Source organism: Python bivittatus, unplaced genomic scaffold, assembly GCF_059951505.1.
Source record: "Python bivittatus isolate LINGU-HERP-01145 unplaced genomic scaffold, Pbiv_v1 ctg000190_np1212, whole genome shotgun sequence".
In the NCBI taxonomy this organism is placed as follows: Eukaryota; Metazoa; Chordata; class Lepidosauria; order Squamata; family Pythonidae; genus Python; species Python bivittatus.
The window spans coordinates 21,772,627-21,794,437 of record NW_028277042.1 but is presented as its reverse complement, the minus strand read 5'-3'; the positions used below and the strand labels follow the sequence as shown (position 1 = coordinate 21,794,437).

The 21,811-nt window shown below is 57.9% G+C and overlaps 2 protein-coding genes across 4 annotated transcripts in view; one reads left to right on the top strand and one right to left on the bottom strand.

The window, feature by feature from the left end:
* Nucleotides 1–948: 948 nt before the first annotated feature.
* Nucleotides 949–21,811, bottom strand: part of LOC103048280 (B-cadherin-like) — a 25,890-nt gene continuing 5,027 nt past the window's right edge. For 2 of the 3 annotated variants that reach the window (XM_088136257.1, XM_088136256.1), the window contains exons 2-17: nucleotides 15,886–16,167; nucleotides 14,851–14,965; nucleotides 10,300–10,508; nucleotides 9,100–9,228; nucleotides 8,714–8,869; nucleotides 8,468–8,612; nucleotides 8,159–8,334; nucleotides 7,842–7,970; nucleotides 7,187–7,372; nucleotides 6,617–6,861; nucleotides 5,769–5,911; nucleotides 4,900–5,124; nucleotides 4,360–4,578; nucleotides 3,855–3,985; nucleotides 3,478–3,624; nucleotides 949–1,710 (exon numbers count right to left, since the gene is read on the bottom strand). In XM_088136257.1, coding sequence (XP_087992383.1) covers nucleotides 1,501–1,710; nucleotides 3,478–3,624; nucleotides 3,855–3,985; nucleotides 4,360–4,578; nucleotides 4,900–5,124; nucleotides 5,769–5,911; nucleotides 6,617–6,861; nucleotides 7,187–7,372; nucleotides 7,842–7,970; nucleotides 8,159–8,334; nucleotides 8,468–8,612; nucleotides 8,714–8,869; nucleotides 9,100–9,228; nucleotides 10,300–10,508; nucleotides 14,851–14,965; nucleotides 15,886–15,996 — 2,676 coding nt within the window. In that variant the 5' untranslated portion in view covers nucleotides 15,997–16,167 and the 3' untranslated portion in view covers nucleotides 949–1,500. Of the gene's footprint in view, nucleotides 1,711–3,477; nucleotides 3,625–3,854; nucleotides 3,986–4,359; nucleotides 4,579–4,899; nucleotides 5,125–5,768; nucleotides 5,912–6,616; nucleotides 6,862–7,186; nucleotides 7,373–7,841; nucleotides 7,971–8,158; nucleotides 8,335–8,467; nucleotides 8,613–8,713; nucleotides 8,870–9,099; nucleotides 9,229–10,299; nucleotides 10,509–14,850; nucleotides 14,966–15,082; nucleotides 15,437–15,885; nucleotides 16,168–21,811 lie in introns of those variants that run through there. The other variant, XM_088136258.1, reaches the window with a different exon arrangement.
* LOC103060195 (cadherin-1-like) overlaps nucleotides 19,227–21,811 on the top strand; it is an 8,999-nt gene continuing 6,414 nt past the window's right edge. Inside the window, exon 1 of the mRNA XM_088136287.1 lies at nucleotides 19,227–19,336. Coding sequence (XP_087992413.1) covers nucleotides 19,286–19,336 — 51 coding nt within the window. The 5' untranslated portion in view covers nucleotides 19,227–19,285. The remainder of the gene's footprint in view (nucleotides 19,337–21,811) is intronic.

The window sequence follows — 21,811 nt, the reverse complement described above, 5'->3', positions numbered from 1 at the left end:
AGAAACGTTCGCTTCGTGCAGGCGCTGTTGGAAGGCAACGGGTGCAACTCCCGGCTCCTCCTTTCGCTTCCAGAACAGGACTGAGCGTGCGGGACGCCGCGCCCACCTGCCCTGCTTGATCCGTTCGATTCGACGGCTTCCTCACATCTGAGCTGGGGAAACGCTGAGAGCCGCTGGGGGGCTGCAGGCAGAGATGTGGGCGCAGGGCCTTGTAGGTCACCCCTGCCTGTGTGTGTGTGTGTGTCACATCCTGTGATGGGAGGACAGGCTGAGCTTTGGGCTGTCTGTCTGGGGATGACTCAGCCTCCAAAGCGCAGGAACACCTTCCTGGGGTCGCCCCCCCCGCTCCCTCTGCAAAGCTCAGGGGCATCTCATCTGCAGCCTAGCCCCCTTCAGTAAAGCGGACTGCAACTCCCACCCCCGCAAAGCAGCAGGCACAGCTGTCTGGGGGCAGGGAAGGCAGCCACGGAGCTAATGCTTTTGGCCGAGCCATTCACGTCCTGCTGCGTGGCGGGCAGGTTCCCATTGGTCTGTGGGGCCTGCCCCCAAGCAGAAGTCAAGCACAGCCCCTGCTTCAGCCTTGAAGCCAGCAGCCTCTTCCTCCCCTTCGCTGCACTGGCTTTCCTGGAGGACCGGAGGCTTCTGCTCCTCAGCTGGGGCAACCCCCGAACGGGACCCTCTCCTTCCCTCGGGACCCTCTCCTTCCCTCGTTGTCACTCCTGGGCTGGGCGGCGTAGGAATGACAAGCAAGAATGTTTGCAGGGAATTGGAGAAGTCAGGCACAGGGCAAACCCTGCAGTGTTTGGGGAGGGCCAGCGCTAACAGGCGCTCTGCCAGGGCCCCTCACCCAGGCTGTCCCCTTGTCTTGTGAAGACTAAAACTCACTGCTGTTTGGGCACAGGACAAGCTCGATTCCCTCAGAAAACAACACGGGTTTCTGAATTTTTTTTTTAAAAACGTTTATTAAACTTTACATCCTGATTGTCCAGTTCTTTAGTGATTGTCAAGTCTATTTCATACATACTACAAGAAAGGAAAAGAAAACTCAAGTCCCTAACTGAGCTACAATACATGATAATAAAAAGGCAGCAAAGAAGGTTCAGGAAGGCTGCCACATGGGGGGCAGAGGAGTCCATCACGCCTGCAGCCTCCAAATCCCCTCGCAGGCCCATTTGGTGCAGCCTCTCCAGCCCCTGGCAGTCAGGGGGCCCCGGGCTCTCAAGGCGCAGTGCGGAGACTCCCCAGGCTGCACCCAGGCCCCTCAGCCAGGACAGATCCCCATCCAGAGACGCCTCCGCCCCAAAAACTCCCCGGGAAGCCCATTCGGAGCTGCCCCTTTGGGAAGGCATTTAAAGGATCTTCTTCGGGGGGGCCCAAAAGGTCCCCAGCAGCCCCTTTGGCTCCCAACATGGAGCGGTGGTCAGTGTGGCCAAGCAACAGTCAGCGCAAAGCGGGAGCGGGCGCCCTTCGGGTAGTAGTCCAGCTGCAGGGCGGGGCTCCCTAGTCAGCCACGCCTCCCCCGTACAGGTCTGCCAGCTTCTGGAAGCGGCTGCCCCAGTCCTTCAGGTAATCGTAGTCTTGGTCCTGGTCAGGGGCCGAGGAATTGAGGGAGCTGAGAGAGCCGGCCTCGGAGCCGCCACCCTCGTAATCGAAGACCAGCAGGGAGTCATAGGGAGGGGCCGTCGGGTCCAGGTCAGCAGCCTTCAGGTTCTGCGTAGGAAAGGAGGAAGGGGTCGGCCTTGTGCGTGGGGCAGCAGCGCCACCCAAAAGTTCATCTGCTCCTGGGCTTTGTCACCCATCTAGTCTGAGTCAGGGCTGGCTGGCAGCATGTGGCCCCAGAGGTGAAGGCGGCCCTGAGGCCTGTTCCAAAATTGGTGCCATAGGTTGGACAGTGCTGAGATGGGAAACCCGGAAACTACAATATCAGCCTTAAAATAGGGATCAGCTGATTTAAGAGTCCTTGTCATAATAATAATAAGGCATTGGAAGAGTAATTGAAGGACGGTGAAGAAGATGCACTGAAGCTAGTATATCATGAAGGCTTACTGAAGTGACCAAACTGGCCGACAAGAAAGACCAAATGAAGAATAGACAAGAGTCGTGGCAAGGCAAAGTATTACATGGCCAGAACACAAATAAACTAGCAGGCAAAGCAGATAACAACAAGACTTGGCAATGGCTAAGAGCAGGAAAGCTGAAGAAAGAGACGGGGGCTAATTCTGGCTGCACAAGACCAGCCCTCAAGAACAAACACATACGAAGCCAGAATCGAGAAGGCAGCAACAGGCAGCAAATGCCGCCTCTGCAAAGAAGCTGACGAAACAGTGGACCACCTAGTCAGCTGCTGCAAGAAGATCACACAGACTGACTGCAACCACGGCATGACAGAGGAGCAACAATGGTGCCTCGGGATATCTGCAAGAAATGCCACTTGCCTGCAAGCCAGAACTGGTGGGACCACAAAACAGACAAAGTGGTAGAAAATGAAGAAGCTTAAAAAAAAGAAAAGCTAAAACTAAAAAACAACACCCCAGACTTAACAACTGTTGATAAGAAAGACAAAAACGTCTGGACAGTGGACGTTGCAATACCTGGAGACAGCAGAAGAGAAGAGAAAGAACTGGAGAAAATCACAAAATACAAAGACCTGCAAACAGAAGTAGAACGACTGTGGTAAAAAAAACAAAGATAGTACCAATAGTTATGGGCGCCTTGGGTGCTATCCCCAAACACCTGGAGCACCCTGGAAGACCATCGGCATGGACAAAATCGCCATCCGTCCATTGCAAAAGGCAGCTTTACCTGGAACCGCTTCCATCCTGCGACGGTACATTTCACACCATCAAATCACAACATCTGCCTATTCCAGGGAAGGACTCGATCGGTGGATAAAAATGCCAAATCCAGCCTCAACACGTGGCTGGCTGTGCGACCAACCATAATTTATTAAATTTACATGCTGCCCAACTCTCAGAGACCCTGGGCAGTTTACAATTGTTAAAACACTTAAAAACAAAGAATAGGAAAAAAACTCTCAAAAACGGCGCAAGACAAAAGAAAAACGATGGCAAAGGAAATAAAGCCAAAGGAATGGAAAGCAAGGAGGGGCATCGGGCACCCTCTCCAAAGGCCTGAGGGGAGAGCCGGGGCTTCCAGCCATTCAAATCTCAAGGGGGCCTCATTCCGTTCTTGCCCACTGCTGACTTACAGCAGGGCAGGGCAGTCTTGGGGCTGCAAGGAAAGCCTGGGCAGACGCTGGTGGCAACGTGAGAACCCGAGGGCATTACGTTTGAATGTGGCTGAGGAAGATGCACACTTCAACCCCAAGAGCTGCACAAGGGCCCCACGAGCAGGAAGGCGGCTGCAGACAGCAGGTAGCAGACCCAGCTTGGCAACCCCCGTGGGGGCGAAGACCAGGAACAGCCAGTGCAGCACAGAACGAGGTGCTGCTGCCTGGCCTGCCAACCCCTGCCTTACCTCGCAGATGAAGTTGCCAATCTCATCAGGATTTGCAGGGCGGGGGCGATACTGCGGGGTTGGCAAAACGGTTGGCACGACATCATTCCGGTGGACAACTTCTGGACGCGTGTCCAACCCCCTGTGCAGCTGGCTGAGGTCATAGTCCTTTCGGGACAGGGAAGGAAGGAAGGAAGGAAGGAAGGAAGGAAGAAAGGAAGGAAGGGCTGGTTGGCTGGGGCTGAGGGGCAGGGCAAGGGAGGGGGCCCGGTGAGAAGCACCCCCAGACCTTCCCCGAAGGGGGCCGAGCCTCCGCAAAGCTCGCACCTGCCCTGGGCCTGCCCGCGTTCGGGCACCGACAGAAAGCCAGAGCTCAGTCCTTCCCCTGCGGGACCCACCTGGTCTTCCTCGCCCCCTCCCTCTTCACCGTAGTAGAAAATGTTGTCCCGCGTGTCGTCTTCTGGCAGGAGCAGCGGCTCCTTCACCACCTTCCTCCTCCTCGCGAAGAGCAGCAGCAGCAGCAGCAGAACTGGAAGACACAGACGGCCGGGCTCAGAGGGCGCGTCTGCGGCAGTTGCAACCGAGGCAGCGGAGCTCAGGCAGGTCCAGCGTTGCCACAGTCCCAGGGGCCAAAACCACCATTCCCCTGAAAATCTCACGGTTCTAGTCCTCAGTATTACAGGGGTAACGCAAACCAAAGACTTCTTCACAAGGCCAGGGAAGGCCGTGGCTCTCCATCTGTCAGCCTCACCAGAGTTGCCACCCAGCTGCAGTCATTCCCACAAGCCCAGCATCCTGTGTCGACGCAGGCCGCATCAAGGAGAGGAAACCTGGCCCCTTGCACCCCGATGTCAGCTCCCAGCTCCCCTCCCCCCAGGGCAGGACAGCGCTTTGCACACTCACTCAGTAGGGCCAAAACGGCCCCCAAGATGGCCAGAATGACAGGCGCCCCAATGATAGCCAGCTGCCCCTCTGGACACTCGTCCACCTCTCCTTCACACTCGCAGACAGTGGCCCTGAGGACGGTGAGATGCGATTTGCCCTGCTGGTCCAGGAGCCGGAGGTAGACGTCATACGTCTCTCGCTTCAAGGGCTTCAGCAGCTTCAGCGTGGCCGTCTCCCCTGGGCAACGGAGAGAAAAACCACGGGTCAGAGGCCAGTTCCAGTCCTTGCTCTCAGAGGAAGGGCTGTGCTGCTTCTCTCCCCTCCCAGCAGGAACCTCCCCGCCTGGGCGGCCTGCGAGAGAGGGCCCGGGAACGCGTTGGGTATCACCCTTGGGGAGCAAGAGGGCAGAGGGGCACAAAGGCTCGTGCCTGACGTGGAGCCCCTGCCCTGGCACTGAGGAGGTGCTTTCCGGAAGTCAGGTTAGTGCCCATTTCCCAAGCCCCCAAGGGCTGGCGGGCTGCTCCAGAGCAGAACGCCCCCGTGCACGTGCCAGCCCACCTGTGCTGTCCATCTCGACGGCCCAGTTCTCCTCCGAGTTGTGGCTGAGCTCCGCACGGAAAGGGGAGGTGTTGGGGGGGAGGTCCTTGTCCAAGATGCGCAGCAGCTGCGGTGCCGGCTCGCGGTTGCACACGGTGAACTTCCGCCGGTCGGGCTCAGGGCCGTGGTCATTCACATCCAGGAGGGTCAGCAGCAACGTTCCTGTCCCGGTCGCTGCGGGGCTCCCTGTTGGCAGAGGGGGAGGGGGAGACATCTTTAAAAAATAACAGTGTCCGAAGGCCAGATTATGAAGATGCGCTGCTGTTGATCCAAAAAGCCTTAGGCTGTTTCTCCTGCAAAGGGAGAGGGAACAAAGGCCCGGTGCTGCACTCCCACAGCCCCCAATTCTTCTGCCACGGCTTGCCCCATTTGTCCCCCAGGCTTCTGCAAGCACCCAGTCTGCTTTTGCTCCAGAGGCTGCTATCTGCCCCCCGCAAGGCCCCCGACCTTGTACGTGGCTAATAACAGAATGAACTCAGAACAGGGCCCAGCTGGACCGTACCACCTTAGTCTGGGAATCAGTGCTCTGTGGGATTTGGGGAGTAAGGCGTCCTTCAGGAAGCCAAAACAGGAGCGATGTTCCCACCCCCCGGCCTGGCCTTCCACTTGTTCACTTCTGAGGACCACGAACCTGCCCTCCCTGCTTCCGGACCAGATCCCCCTCTGGGCCGCTGTTCTCGTGACGGGGAGCCTCCCAGCCCTGCCACCATGCGCCCCTCACATGGGCAGCTCTCGAGCAGCAGAGCCACTCCGCTCAACAAAGGCGCTCTTGATTCCCCCAGCCACAGGGATGGGGAGGGCCCCTCCCTCGCCAGCCCCGCAGCAGTTACCATCATCCACCGCCAGCACAATAGCCACATAGGTGTTGTTCTGGATGAAGGAGGACTCCCGGTCCAAGGGGGCCTTGGTAGTGACGATGCCACTCTCCGGGTGGACAGCCAGCCAGTCGGCCGGGTCACTCCCCAGCAAGTACCTGCAGGGAAAGGAGATCCTGACCGAATCCCAAGAGGGAGAGAGGGAGGGGGGTGGCGGTGCCAGGTCGGAGGCTGCCCAGACGGGTGACTTTCAGGACACGCTTGGCCCAGAAGGAAAGGCTTCGCCGCAATCCAGCTGAGCTCCTAATGCCCCCAGAGCAGCCTGAACCCTAATTAGGGCTGAGCTGGCAGTTGGAGAGGAAAAGGAACTTAGCTGCAAGGCGGTGGGGGGGAAAGAAAGGAAAGTGCAAGGAGAGAAAAGCAGAGCTGGAGAAGGCGAAGAAGCAGCTGGAGGAGCCCTTATTTGGGAAGCTGCTCCCAAAGTGAAATAAATACACCTCTTGACCAACGTCTGGTGGTTCAGGAATCTGCTTGCTTGCTTGCTATGGGGTATTGAGACTGTCGCCTCCTTTAGCTCTCCCATTTAGATTCTGTGGCAAATTTTGTCACCCTCTGCCAGTCCAGCCACCCTTTCCTTTTCCCTGCTTTGAGTCTCCTTTTCGTGAACAGAAACCTGGATGCCCTAAGAAGCGCTGCTGAGTGACGGGACCACAGCGTGCTCGGGCAGCCTCTTCCCACCAGCTGAAGATGTTTGGGCCCCTCTTCGCTGCGCTGTCTTGCCAGGTACCTGCCCCCTCTACCCCTCCCCACCTCGTGAGGCCGATGGGTGGGCCCACCTTTGGCTCTTCAGCGAAGCAGCTCACCTGATTTTCTGGGGCTGCATCATGTCTGGGTCTTGTGCCATGTAGGCAGCAATTTTCTGCCCTACTGGGCTGTCCTCTGAGACTTTCACCTTCAGGACCGTCGGTGCAAAGACAGGGGCCTCGTTCACATCCTTCACATTGACGGTCACAGTGGCTGTTGAGGTGGACAGCTTCACCGCAAAGGGCGCTTCGTTGGCCACTCCAACCTCCAGCACGAACTGCTTTCTCGTCTCGAAGTCCAACCCCTAAGCAAGGTGGAGGAAAAGCCTCATCAGGTGATGCAACTGCACTGCCGAGGCCTGCATGAAGGGAGTTGTCTGGTTAACCAACTGGACCAGGAGTCTGGTCCTCTATGTCCATTCATAGATGAGGAGGAGGACGATAACAACAACAGCAGCCCCTGATCTATATTAGTCTTTCCTCCCTATATGGCACAGAGTTGCCCTTCCCCTCCCCTGGAAAGGTGGGGCTTCCTGTTGGTGTCAATGCTGGTGCATCCCCTGCTTTCCCTCCGGCCCCTCGCGTGCACACAGGAGCTTGTGCACGGAAGTAGCTGGTGTTCGTGCCTACTTTTGCCGTTGTCAAGATTCCTTCGTTGGTCTCTGGATCCGTCGAGATGGAGAAGAACCCTCCGCCGTTGCCCTGAACGATGCTGTACACAGCGTGCCAGGCAGGAGAGTGGTGCTCATCCTTGTCGGTCACAGCCAGCCTCGCCACCTCTGCGTCTTCCGTGTTCTCGGCCACCTCTGCTGAATACTGAGGGGGGTGCAAGCAGCCGACTAAGAACCTGGAGGAGAAGGAGCCCTCCACCCCTTTTGCAGGGCAGGGTGCTTGAGGAGATGCACTGCAACCCCCCCCCCCCCGCCTCTGTGGGAGCCTTCAGCCATCCAGGTTGCCTCAGAGGGAGAGCATCAATTCTGCCAAGCCTGGGGGAGCGATGTGCGAGGAGACACCTTAGCTATGCACGGATCCTAGGAAGTCTGCACACCTATTACAGCAAACCATAAGCTAGGTTCAGACCTCACACTAAGCTATAACTTGGTTTGCTTGGTTTTCACTTAGCAACACCCAGTTTATAAACCATGGTTGTGGTTTAACACCCTTGTGTGAACCCAGCCAATTGTAGCTCGTGCAGTACGGTCTGGGAGCTCAGCGCCTGTGCTGGTGGACCCCGTGCCCTTTCCCAGGAAGGCGCCCCCACTCCTAGCCCTTGCAGAATGGGTACCAGTTGCTCCCTGAACTCGGGCACGTTGTCATTGGCGTCCATAATTTCTATCACTGCCGACGCTGTGCTGGTCAAGCCCAACCCATCCAGGTCTGCTGCCTGCAGGGTCAAGGTGTATTCTCTCACTCGCTGGAAGAGAAAGTGTTCTGGTTAGCGCCTGAACTGACCAGCATCCTCAGAGGAAGGGCACTGCCCATTCCCAGTCTGGTTCTAACTGAGGAGTAACCCGGCCAAGCTCAGGGTGCAGCTGGGCCCTTAGAAAGACGCCAGCTGGCCTCTGCGGGGGGCTGGTTTCTCCTCCCCAGCCCTGCCTTTACCTCTCGGTCCAGGCCGCTGGCGATGACGCTGATGGTCCCTGTGGCTCTGTTGATGGCAAACATCTGGGGGTGGGGCACCTGTGGCGCTTGGCTCAGGATGGAGTACGCCACAACCCCATTGTAGGTTTCTGCGGCATCGTCCGCATCGGTAGCAGTGACCTGCATCACAGACGTGCCTGGGAAGGGAGGAAGTTGAGCAGGGGCCCCTATGAAGCTAGCCGGCATCAGCCTGTGTGGCCCAGTCTTGCCGCCTCCCTGCTGCTGGGGCTGAGTTTCTCCCCATCCCCGCCCCAATTCTCCCCTCTTTACCAGGTGTTGCTCCTTCCAAAACAGACCCCCTGAAAACCTCCTGGGTGAACTGGGGCTTGTTGTCGTTCTGATCTGTGACGGTGACAATGATTTCCATCGGTTCCTCTACGGGCTTGCCATTTTCAGAAACAGCATGTGATAGAAGCTGCAGAAAGAGAAAAATCCAAATCTGAGGTGCCTGCAGGTTCCCAAAGCCTTCCATCACAGCTGCAGCGATGATCGCCCGTGGAAAGAGGGACCACGTACATGGTATTTGTCAATGCCCTCTCTGTCCAGAGGCCGCGTCACCTTCATCCAGCCCGTCTCCTTCTCAATGATGAAGACTCCTTCTGGAGGGGTGTCTGCCCCCTGCCCAGTGATGCTGTAGAAGACCTTTGTTTCCTTATCCCGGTTTGATTTGATCTGAGGCGGGAAAAGAAAGAGTAGACTTGGTAGGGTTTCTCTCCCCCCGCCCCGCCAAAAGGAGATGCCTGGGAATGCCAGGGAGCTCGGTCCACCAGGACAGTCACCCACCCAAGAGAATGGCCTTGCCCGGCGATTCGTGATGTCTGGGCTGATGGGATCATGATCCAGAAAAGCCAGCTCCAGACACCTGAGGCAAGGCCGAATTTTCCTTCCAGGATTCCACCCACCTGAACAAGCTTCTTGGGGAAGGGACCTCTCTCATTTTCAGGTATTCTTATGGGAGGGATAACCCAGTCTCTCTTCTGCCGCTTCAGGCCAAGCCGGGCTGACGGGAACTTGGCAGGAGAAGGTTCCTCCTGCAAGAACAGCTGCAATGGGTTAGGGATTCATCACACGGAGAACTGGTGGTCATTCTGAGGGCTCAGCAAACAGGCACCCAGGCAGTAGCCTTGCAGACCAGAAGGTCAGCATCAGCCTCCATTGCTCCAGAATGGTCATTCTCCTGCAGAAGTCCAGCAGGTGGTCTGTGGCGCTTCTGAGCTCAGCTGGCCAGGTACCCCCTGGCCGCCTCAGCCCCTGCCTTGAGCGACAGACCCAAGGCACTGGGCCGCAAAGGAAAATCACGAACAGCAAATCCAAAGATGAAAACATAAACATGCAATTTCCTTGAGCAGGAGAGTTCCCGCCCTCTGTGCACTTTCGGTTACGATGACGCAAAGCTAAGAGCTCATCTTGTTATATGGTGTGAGGTATGCATAACCATTCAAGGGGACAGGAAGCAGAGATGAATAAAACTATGATTATTAAGTTATTTGATGAAAAATGAATTTCCTTGCTCTTACAGATGGAAACGTAGAGAAGGCAGGTTTGTTTCATTGAGCAATCCCTGCATTTTCTGAACATTTATTTAGTAATCCGTGATTGTGAGAAGTTCAAGAAACGAAGCCCTCCATAAAACCCAGGGAAATTTGAGAATTTTTCTTTAATGTGACTGTGCTCACAGTCAGCACGGTATAATTCTGCTGTAGTGGTCGCCCTCTAGATGTTGCTGAAGGACCCCCACCATCACGCCTTGTAATTAGCTGCGCTGGCTGGGGAGGCTGAGAGTCGTAGTCCAACAGCAGCTGAAGGATAAGACAATACCGGGAACTTCAGTGCTGATCTACGGCTCGGATTCAAGACGCGGCGATCTTTGGGATCGTGGCTGCTCGCCGCCGCTTCAGTTCAAGCCCCGTCCAGCAGGCCCGGGGAAGCGCCTCCCCGCGCACAGGGAGGGAGCCCTCCCCCCAGCACATTCCACCTGCCCGTGGAGCCCCAGTGCTCTATTAGCACAGTTTCCACCACAGCCGCCTGTGGAGGCACAAAGGTTGCCATGGCACCTGCCACCTGCGCTCTCCTGAGGCCACCCGCTGGCAGAAGCACGCTACCTGGGAAGAAGGGGGGCCTTTGTTCTGCAGGACAACCAAGGCGGATGACTGGACGCCCCTGGAATCTCTGGCATCCACTGCGAAAGTCCTCTCCCGCTCCTGCCTGTAGCGCCGACGCGCCGCCACCTTTCCGTCTGCCAGCACTCGGAAGTCGGTGGCGTTGGTGCTGTACGAAACCAGCCCCCCTCCCTGGCAATCTGCAAACTTGACTGGAGGGGAGAGAGGAGGGGAGGAAAGCAGCGGCGTTAGGAGAACCTTGGCCTGAAACGTGCAAGAAAAGGACCCAGGCAACGACCCTTGACCCCTTGGCGTTAACCGCGGGCAGACGGAGGCTCCCGAGCATCTTCCCCTTCTGTGTAGCCGCACACGCTTTCCCAGCTGAGGGGCAAGAGCTAGAGGGGAGGGGCTGGAATGCGCCTGATAAGCCGGATGAGCCTTCCGGCAAGCAGCCCCCCATCTCAGCTGGAGCCGAGATAGCGTCGCCAGGGAAGGGAGGCTCTTGTTTGCACTTTAATGGATTGGCACTTCAAGTCCTTGGATTGCTCACGCAGAGAGACAAGGGCGGGGGGATCCAGCCCAAGTGCCCCACGTGCCAGATAAGACCCGCAGTCTGGCCTTGAGAGAAGCAGCCCCTCCGTCCTCCACAGCCACGGCCCGGGCTCAGCTCAAGCCGGGCCTCACCATCAGGGTGAGCCCTCTGCAGAGGCAGAGGCCACACGGTCCCAGAGGGGCGCCCCGTGGCCTGGGTTAGCCCCCCCACACCCGCAAGCCCCTGGCTCTAGCCCGGCCTCACCTTCCTCCCCTCGTCTCACAAGGGGAAGGCTGGCTGCGTCCCTCCCTTAGCTGGCAACAGGACAGGAAGGCGCTTCCATCTTGACCCGTCCCTTCCAAAGACTTCCCAGGCTCAAAGAAGAAATGTGGCAGCCCCCTCAGCAGAAACAGCCCAGGCCTCTTGGTTCAGCACTCGGGACAGAGCGGCCGGCTCAAGCCCTTGTCCCCAAAGCCGTCCAGATCAGCTCACCCTTAAGCAGCTCACTCAGACCAGCAACGGCCCCCAGAACCCCGAGGACGCAGATCAGGCTCTGCGGGCTGACGGCAGTGGCAGTGGGGCCTCCGTGTGGGGCTCCGGTGGACAGGAGGATCTGCCCACCAGCTGCTGTACATGGAATACTCAGAAAGCCAGCCCTCTCCCGGGGCTTCCCAGAAATTCTGGGCACCCTTTCCTGCTGAGTTCTGCTCCCAGCCATGAAGGGGTTCCCAGATCGCCAGACATGTAGGTCTACCACAAGGGGCTGTGAAGATGCTCAGCAGTCACTGGATTGCCCCTAACGGCAGCTGGGTCTCCCCGCAACAGAGGCCTTCCAGCAGAGGCTCAACCGTCTTCTAGATTTCTCTAGATTCCTCCCCAGAGCATGGTCAAGATCTAAAGGGATCCTTCCAACTCCAGGTTTGGGGAGCCCAGCTGGTTTTGGTGAGCCGCGCTTATTCCACCAGCTGCTAAAGCAACGGTGAGAGCCAACAGCCATCGATCCCACAAAGCCGCTGAAAGGAGACCCCCGTGAACGACGCCAGTGTCTTTCAGGGCCAGAGCGCCTGCCTTCCAACCACCCGGGGAATGAGCGTGACTCGGGCCTGGCCCTGCGATGCGGCAGCACGCCATCTGCCTGTCCTGGGGTGGTACAAGGCTACCCCCAAGTGCCCATCCACCAAGGCCGCTGCAGGCAATGCCCCTGGGCACAGCAGAAGCCCCTTCCCCCCCACGGGATCTCACCCTCCTGCTCCTCTTTCCAGCTGCCCGGAATGCCACTCCGCTCAGCATTTTCGAAGAAGGGCAGCAGCTGAGCTGGAAGGAAGAGGCTCTGCTGATTTCCTGCCCATCAAGCACGAAAAGGTTTGGAGGTCGGAGCCGTCTCCCGGCCCACCCCGGCACTCTCATCACTTAGTGGAATTGGACCCGTCTGACAGCCATTAGCAGCATCCCAGAACCCTCTGTGGGCCATTACTGGAAGCCTCTCCCCAGGAGGCCGGCCAAGAGCAGGAGCCCGCCCAGCAAACCGGCTACAGCCAGAAGGAGCGGAAAGGCCCAGCAGCTTTGCCACTCGGCCCTGAACCACCGTTTAGCCTCTGGGAGTGTGAACGAACAGCCCCTGCAGCGGTTAATTGCCACGCGTCCCAGCCCAAGGAGCAAGCCAGCCATGGCCATTCGCCCTGGGACCCTTTCCCTGTCCAGGTTGCCCACCAGCGCTGCCCCCCATCAAAGCGCTAGGAGAAGATGGCCAAGGACACCTTCCATTCGAGGAGGAAACATAGCGCAGGATCCTTCCCTGCTCCCTGCCTCCCTAAGTGTGGTCAGGAGGGGGAGGGGGAGGGGGGTCTGACTCAGCCCTCCCTCCCCGTCTCCAGCATCCCAGGAATCTTAAGGCTGCTGCCTCCAGGGGCAGCAGCTCTTATCTCAAGGCCCTCCATTACAGGGTCAAGCTGCCCAAAAGGTGAGGAAAACACACCCGGCTGCGGGGGGGGGGGGGAGGGAGGAAGAGGAAAGCAGATTAAACAGTCTGACTCTAAATGGCTCAGTAAACACTAGGTTCACGTAGAGGTGGGATGCAGGAATGACCCACTGACATCTGGTCCAACAGAGAGTACAAACACCTTGCCACACTTATTTGCAAGGACGTTCGGCCAGATCAGCCCCCAAATGGGGCAAAAGCTGCAGTAAAAAATGCACACACCCCCCACAACTCACCGACTAGGTTAGGAACACATTGTCAGGGAGAAAATCTGTCCCTAAACTAGCCGGTGAGTTGTGGGTGGTGGTGCATTTTTCACTGCAGCTTTTGCTCCGTTTGGGGGCTGTGGTCGCTAATGGTCAGCAACAACTTGAGGGCAACTGCTGGGAAGGAGCGTCCATTCTTGAAGCTCTCTGGAAAAGCACCCCGGCTCCTCCGGAAGGGCTCCCCCAGCACGAGGCTTTATTCTTGAGAAGAAAAAGGCAGGGGCTCAGTAGCACCGCAGCTGCCTTGACTGGCCAAGGAGCCACACTTCCTCATCCCCGGGATTTGCCCCATGACGGCTTCAACCCCCTCGGCCTTTCTGTCAGGGCTCAGGCTTTAAGCAGCCGCTTGGACTGCCTGGAGATCAGGACTGGTGCCTTGGGCGGGGGGCTGACTGATGTTCGCAGGGACTGCAACTGTCTCCTTGTCAAAGCGCCACAGCAAGAAACAGAAGAGCAGCAGCGACATCAGAAGTCCTGAACTCTGGAGGACAGCACTGAGTGGAATTACACTGAAGAGGTGAGAAGAAGCCACGGGGGGGGGGGGAGGACTCTCCCTCCCCTCTAAAAAGTCCAGGTTCTGACCACAAAGAGCCATTCGCCTTTTGGGGAGCTCCCTGGGCTCCAGAGGCAAGGCAGCAACTCCTGGGCTCGGCCTGGGCTCGAGTCTGGCCGGGTGCACGGACTGCTTCCCAACGCTGGGGGAGGCAGAAGCCCCAGGCCCAGCCCCGCTCGCCCTCCCAGGCCCGGAGAGACCAGGGTAGTTCTGGTCTGCAGGAGCGGAAGGGCCGGGGCAGCGGGAGTTAAAGGATTCCTGGCAGGGTCCAGGGCCGAAGCAGAGACAGACCAGCCTCTGTTTGGGGCACAATGTGCCTGTTTTCCAGAACAACAGTCCCTTCCTGGATCTTGGACGGGCAGCAGCCTCAAGGGCCAGGGGCTCTCACACAGCGGGCGAGGCAACGCCCACTACGGGAGGGGGCTGGGAGGTCAGCTTCGGAGCCCCACAGAGCGCTCTGCCCGTGCGCTGGAGCGAAGGCCTCCGCTCCGCAACCCCCCAGCCACTCTGGCTTGTTTGTGCTTGTTCAGCCTAGCCCTGATCTCAGGCTGCTTCAAAGATTGGCCGGGGGGGGGGGGGGCTGGAAGCTGCACTTCATGCTCTACAGTCCCCCTTACAATTGCAGGGAGGAATTATCTTTCTTGCTTTTAATTGTGCCTCCTTCAAAGGCGGGCGGGGGGGTGGCTTAAACAACATGACCAGCAAAAAATCAAAGCGGGAACAGCCACTACCCCTCCCCCATCCCCCGAGAAGCGGCCCATCCCCCGTGTTAGATCTAGGGAGACCTTCCACGGAACAAATCGAGATCGAGCTCACGGCGCGTGGCAGCCGAAAGGAGTCCTTCAATGTCGGAAGCACCCCACGTTTATCGGCCGCTGACTCCCGGAGGGCTCGAAAGCGCTGGCTCGGGACCCCCTGCGGCCCTCTGAGCCCCCCGGAACTGCCGGTCCGCCGCTACCCGCCCGCAACCGCGGCCCCGTCGGGAAGGGGGCAGGCAGCTCCGCCCACAACCCCGCCCGGGGGCACGTACCCGGCCCAGGCACGCGGCAGCGGCCGCCCCCGCCCCCGCCCCCGCCGGAACGCCAGCCGAGCCCTGCGGGGCGGCACGAAGGGGGCCCTCCGGCCGTGGCTCGACTCGGGGATGCGGGGAGGGGGAGCCAGGACGAAGCGGGAACGGCTCGGCCGCGCTTCCGACGGCCTCGGTAGTCGCCCTCCCCGCGCTTACCTTCGCCCAAAACGTGGCCTGGAGCCAGCTGCCCGTCGGGCACCGCGAAGACGAAGCGCTGCGAGACGAAGCCGGAGCGGCACGGGGGCGGCGAGGCGGCCAGGAGAAGGTCCACCTGCGGGGGGGGAGAAACGGCGGGGCTCAGGCCTGCAGCTCCCTCCCCGGGCGCGACGAAGCCCCACGAGGGCCGGCGGGGCGGCGGCGGCTGGGAGGAGGGTCCGGGGACGCTCACCTGGAGGAGGACGAGGCACCCCAAGGGGAGGAGGCGCGCGGCCCACCGGCGGCACATCGCGGCCGTCGGAAGGGAGCCGGAGCCCGGGCGGCGGCAGCCCCGCACTCGCGCGCCCTCCTCCTTTGCGGCTCCGCCTGCCCCGCGAGCCCTTTAAGGCGCCGCGCCAGGTGAGGCACCGCGGGCGGGGCTCCCGCTGGCCGCGCCCCGCCGGCCCCGCCCCTCCCGCCAGGGGCGGTTGCACGAGGCGGGGAGCCCTTGGAGGGTGCCGTGCTCGCCCCGGCCCGCCCGGCGTGCGAGAGAGCGGGAGCCGTCTTGAAGCGCTGCCCGGGGGATCTTCCCGCTGGAGGGCGCGTTCCCGAGAGCCTCTCCCCGCCTTTGACCGAGCCTGACGGCGGCGATTTCCGCGGCCCGAGGGCCGATCGTCCGCTCCCGGCAAAGCCGGTCCCCGGCCCGAAAGAGGCAAAACTTGCCCAGCCCGCCCCCCGCAGCTCTGGCCGTGCACCCACGACGCCCCCCCGGCTGAGTCTTCCGGGGGCCGCGCCGGGCCGTCCAACCGAGCTCTTCTCGCCGCCTCCGCGGCGCGGGGGGAGCGGGCAGCCCTGGGCAACGGCGAGACCTGCGAGAGGCGGGCCGTCGCGCCCAGCCACGGGGGAGCCGAGGAGGGCCGCTGCTCCGGAGGCCCGGCGGAGCCTGCAGCCGCCGGGCAACCCCCCGCCCGCCTTGCCGAAGGCCTTCCACGTTTTTCCCCCAGCTGCCTGGTTCCTGGTTTAACTCTGCCCGGTTCCCACAACGACTAGACTCACTTCGGCCACGAACCGACCGGGCGGGTGTTCGCTTGGTGCCTGTGGTGCCAAGCTGGCTGCCTGGTGGAGCGCCAGCGGGCTCCAGCGCAGCCCCAGGAGGGGAGGCACCATCGGGCCGGGTTCACTCCGATGCAGCTTTCCTGGCGGAGCCGGTTCCCTCCCCCGCCATCAACCAAGGCGGGGGGGGGGGGGGTTTGATGAGGAGGGTTCTTCCAGGGAGCCAGGCAGATCGGTGCCCTTTGCGTGCCTCTGGATGACGGGCAGGAGGCAGGTCTTAATCAACTAAAAAAATACAATTGACTTTTTAAAAATTGGAAGGTCAAAGATATTTTAAATGCCATTTTTATATTTTAAATTATGAATGCTTATTCAGTTTTCAGTCAGTGAGCTAAAACAGAGGCTTGGAGAATGCAAAGCATTGTTATATACTATCTGCAGGTATGTATGGATACAAGCAGATTGATACAGTGCTTGGGCCTCTGACACAAAAGGTCTCAGAGTCTGGACAAAAGGGTCTGTGTGTCCTTCCCTCGCGTCCCTGGGCCCCTGCTGCTCCATCAGTCCGGCACTCCAGCTTCCTTGGTGACCACTGAGCCCATGTTCCTGGGCATGTGCTGCAAGGCTTCTCAGCTCCAGGTCTTCCCAGGGTTGTGACTCTGATGCTGGAAGCCTTTTCAGGTGCAGCTTGAAATACCCCTCAAGGTGGGGTGGAACGTAGGGAGCTCTGGGATCCTGGCACCCGACTGAAGCTCCTCCAAGCTAACGTGGGAAAGGGAAAGGCTTTCACGAAGCTCCCCGGATATTGCATGAGGGCCTCCGGCATGCAAAGCTGCTGCCTTTATCCAAGGAGACACACTCAGATGAATGAAAGGATCAGGCGTCTTGTGGGCTGGCAGCAAAAGAGGATTAGGGTTATGTTCGCAAATGCCAATTGGGTGGGATCACCCCCCGCTGGGGGGCAGGGCAGGGCAGGGTCCCCGAAGCAGAGGAAAAGCTGAGTGAGTTGCTGAAGGCGTCTTCTGAGCGCAACGAGAGCACCAGTGCTTCCATGGACAAAGGGTTGCCGGCTCTTCTTGGACTGGGCAAATTCTAGTCCAGAGCAGAGTTGATTTTTGGCGGGATCTTGCGGGGCGTCCCCTGAGCCATCTCTTGCCCAGACAAGGAGGGCAAGGGGAGAGGAAAAGCAGTCACTGGGGCGCTGAGGTGCAGCAATTCCACTTTCCCAAAGGAGGTGAGCAGATCCAGACTTCTCCAGCCTCCTTTGATGATGCACTCAGTGTGTACACACACACACACGCACAGACATACTTTTATATTCTGCTGCACTGCCTTTCTCCTTTGTCACAACTGAGGCTGCACGGCCCTCTCACTTGCTGCCTTAGCAAGACGGACGTGGATCAGGTCAAAGGCCCAGGGGGCGCAGGGCTGTTCCCAGGGTGGCCAGCAGACGCCACGGGGCACCCACCAGCAGACCCAGAGCAGGACAGCCCTCCCTCACACAGGATCCCCACCCATCAGCACTCAGGGACCAGAAACAGCTATCATGACCTTGACGATCACCCTACTCCATGTATTGATCTGAATTAAGGTACTTTTAAAAGGCAATCAAATAAGAGAAAATTATCCTGCATGCCCCCACCCCCTGGCGAGTAGGCCCCATTTGCAAGTTCTTGACCCTAAGTCCTGTGAGTTTCAGCCCCACAAGTCAGCAGGTGAACCGTTCCCCCTCTCTTTGGCTGCTCTCCCACTGGTGGGAATGAAAACCACTCGTTTGGGGTTTTGCTTCAGTTAAAACCTCCAGTCTGTGCTCGTGAGAGGGCGAGAGGGAGGATGCGTTGCAACGCGCTCGGGGCGCCCTCTGGTGGCATCTGCCTGCGGCGCGTCTCTTCATCCGCCTCCCTTGTGGCCGCTGTTCCTTGCGGTCGGAAGCCTCGTGGATCTCTGGAAGTCATCCGGTGATCTGCCAATCCAGATTGCTGTTCTGTCCCCCAGCCGATGAGGCGGCCAGGAAGGAGCATTAGCAGGCCTTCCTGCACCGCGCAGGCGGTAGCGGCGCTTCTGTTGGGGGCCGAGGCTGGCCGGGAATGACCTCCACCTCGGCACTAGGCGGAACCCCGCTAAATAACTTCCTAAAGAATTATTCTCTCCTCGGCACTTACAGGGAATGTGAAGAAAGTCAGTGGCGAAGTTTTCTTTCTTTCTTTGTTAGTATTATATCCTGCTTTTCACAGCAGTCCCCCTATTCTCCCACAACCACCACCCTGTGAGGTAGGAGGCCCTGGGACTGAGTGGCTGTCCTAAGGTCACAGGAGGGTGGACTGGAACCAACTCTCCCCGCTCCTACTCCAACACCATAACCAGCATGCCACACAACATGTTTACACAGCACACTTAACCTTAAACCCAGGTTAACAGGACACAGAGGGCTCAGTTCACACGACATCCTGTGCCCAAAGAAATAACCCTACCCCGTGTGAATGTGAAGGTCCGGCTCTCGCAGTGTGCTAAGACCAGGGTTGGGTTTCTACCACCTGCTGAACCACAAACTGCCCAGCCTTGTCTGAAACCTCCTCCAGGATCTTGGACAAACTCAGACAAACTTATGGAGCATATCCCAAACCTGGTTAGGTTTTTTGATTCCAAAGAAGGGAACACTTTTCCCTCCTGTCTGGTTACCTCCTTCCTTTCCCATCTGTAGCATTTCTTGACTCCATGGGGACCTTCCACACTTGGTCAGGGGGCGATGCCATGCACCCACAGCGGCCGAGGACTCCGATGTGGCACCAGCCAGGCTCCTGGCTTGGACCAGGACGCAAGAGCCAGGAGGGAAGCGGGCTCGTGCTGCGGGTTCCTTCCCTCAGCACTGGGCTGCACCTGAGAGTGGGTAGAAACCATCTGCGTGCACAGGCTCCCTGAATGAAGTGCCCCAGGGGCCCTGGTGGCCACGGCCTTGGCCCCAAAGAGATACACCCCCTTTCCAGCACCGGTGAGGTGGGGGGGGAGTGGGGAGGCCCCTCCATCTCTGGAGCAGCAAAAGAAGGAATCAGAAAAAGACAATGTGACTTCACAGAATTACGTAGTGGCTTATTTTTAGAAATCTTGTTTTTAAAGCTGACAGTGAGGAAACCTGCTTTGGATTAAAATCCGAGAGCCAATGCCTGGCACGGGAAAGCAGTTTCCCAGCTCGGGGTCCTCAAGAACCTCTGCCCCCAAGTAGGTCGCGGCATTGCGCAAGAGCAGCGCTCTGTCCTCCGCGTCCCTCTGATTTGAAGAGTGAGAGCCCGGATATGGCCCTGGTTAACCTTCCTCTTGCTAAACTGCCACCCAGGCGGAGATTTTGCCCTGTGATTCACCCACCTGCTAGCCACTTGTGCGCAACTGAGAGCAGGGGAAGAGGACAATGGGCTGCCTGGGGATCCTGCTGCTGCTCTGCCTCTCCTTCCTCCTCCAGGTAGGCTTGCCATCCTGGGTGGGATCCCAGCAGGGAGGGGGGAGCGCAGGTGCCGGGGAAGGTGGGGATGCAGGAAGGGGATCCTCCTCTTGGGCTGACTAGTCCTCTGGAGATCTTGGACCTCGATTCCCATCAGCCCTTATCAGCGTGGCCAGCATAGGAAAGCGTTGGAGCCGGAACCAGAAGCCGTCTTTGGAACTCCCAGACTAGCCCCACTAAGCGGAGGAGCCGGGGCTGGAACGGGGGACAGTCAGTTGGCGGTTCTTCTGTCCACCCTGCCCCGCCCCACGCCAACAATGGAGCCCGGATGCAGAAGCCTGCCAGCTCTGGCTGCAAAATGAGAAGACCGACCCACCCGCAGCACTTGTTCAGCGGGAACGTGGCCCCTTCTACTGCAGGGCAGATCCCCAACCTTCCCCACTTTGCTATCTGGGGGAACGGATGGAACAGAAGAGGTTCTTCCTAAGGCCAGGGAAGGGGAAGCTGGGACCTTACCTTTATCTCCCAGCAGCAGGGTTCCAAGCACCAGTCCCTGGGCACCACAGATGATGGTGCTCTGCTGCTGGGAAATGAAAAGTCATGTTGCAGTTGTTGGGCAGAACCCCCGAGAGCTTAATCCAAGCCCTGCATGCCGAGACAACTCACTCCTTCAGTACAAAACCTTCAGAACAACTCCTGCCATGTAGATACCAAGTCTAGCAAAGTACGGGCAAAGAATCCTTGCGCAGCAGAAAGGCAACAGCCTTGGCACCAAGGGAGCTTTCCCAGGATTGTTCCATAACTGGGGCACCAACGCAGTGAGGGGCAACACTGCTCTCCCTCCCCAGGAAAGAGGGCCCGGGCCCCACAGAGCAACGTCCCATGTAACCGTGTTGCTTGCTCGCCAGAAAACATTTCAGGGTGGCTCAGCCGCTTGGCTTGCCAGATGAATTCTTCAGCCTTGCTCACAGGAGGCCCACAGGGCCGCAGGGCACAATACGCTGCTGAGCCAGGTGTGGTCTGAAAATACGCGAGGAGACCTGCTGGCTTTATCCTGATGTTTTTCTCTAACTTAAAGCAAATACACACTTTCGTAAGGGTGAAACAGGGGCAACAAACTTTAAACAGGGCAGGAGCTATTTTGCATGCCCTGCAAACACGCGGCCTTGTGGAAGAAACCACAACAAACATGTTAAGTAACAAGACAGAGACCAAGGTTGGGGAAGTCACAAGGTCCTTGTGACTTCTTGTTATGGGAGGGGTCTCCCCTAGCTACTCCACTTGAGTTTCAGTGAAATCAAACAGGAGGTGGGAGTGCGGCTGTGGGAAATGCTCAGCCGCCTCCTTCATGGATCACGTGTTCTGTGCTGAGAAAAGTTTCAGCTACATGGTTGGGGGGGGGGGAGACCTCTTTTTGCAAGGGTTCTTCTGTATGAGAGACGTGTGATAGGCTGCCCCCAGCCAGGCTGAACCTCCAGATATCCCCTCCCTGCCTGTCTGGGGAGTTCATAACCCTTCCACCAAGAAATTCTCCCTCCCTCCAAGCTCTAAGGAAAACAGAAAGTGCTTTGGACTTTCCTGCTCAAAGTCCAGAAATGCAGAACTCAATAAATCTGAAACTCAAGGGTTAGCTCTGCAACCACACAGTCATGCACATAAGTTCCCTTAATCAAACTACCAGAGCCAGATCTCTAAACATAAATATTGTGAAAAGACAAACACAGAAAAATGGAGAAGGCAACAATCATACACAGAATTCCAAGTACAGCCAGCCTAACCAAACCAGTTATATATTATCTGCTCAGATAAGATCTTGGTTTTAGCACAGTTCAGAATTCACTGCAGGGATAATGGTTGGAAAGAGTTATCTCAGACTTCTGCTTGGATGTTGTTAGGTAAGTCCACATTGCACCTTCTTTGTTTTTGTTTTTGTATGCACTACTCAGTTTTATAGACCACAGAGGGTAAGTGATAGCCAGCATTTGGGAAGACTTGATTGTTGCTTGACTGAACCCAGGGAAATGCTCTTGTCTCTGATATCCTGGATCCAGCCCGCAAAGAAGGAATGACCTAGTGGCTCAATCTACATTCCCAATAGCCTTTAGTGGATGATAAAGATGATGTCTAATTTTCACTATTGTGCCACTATATAAATGGGATTACATGAGAGCAGCTTTCTGGGGAACCCCCCCCCGAATTCCTTGATGTAATTTTATCAGATGTTTTAGGGGGCGCTCTTGGGTCATACAAAGATTAGGGGCTTGTCACAGCTGCTCTGTCAGTACAAGCAGTGTGTCAGAATCCTCGCAAGATTTAATAGTAGATTGTTATGATGGCTAGTTTAGAAATTGCTTTTTACATGCTGCGGTTCTGCCATTGTAAAGTGGGGGGGGGAGAAGGAATGAGAAACCGTTAAAAGCAGATGGCTCCTTATCACAGGCGCTGGCATGCTCAAGGTCGTACCAGCAAGGGAATCAGAAGACCAGGAACTAAGGG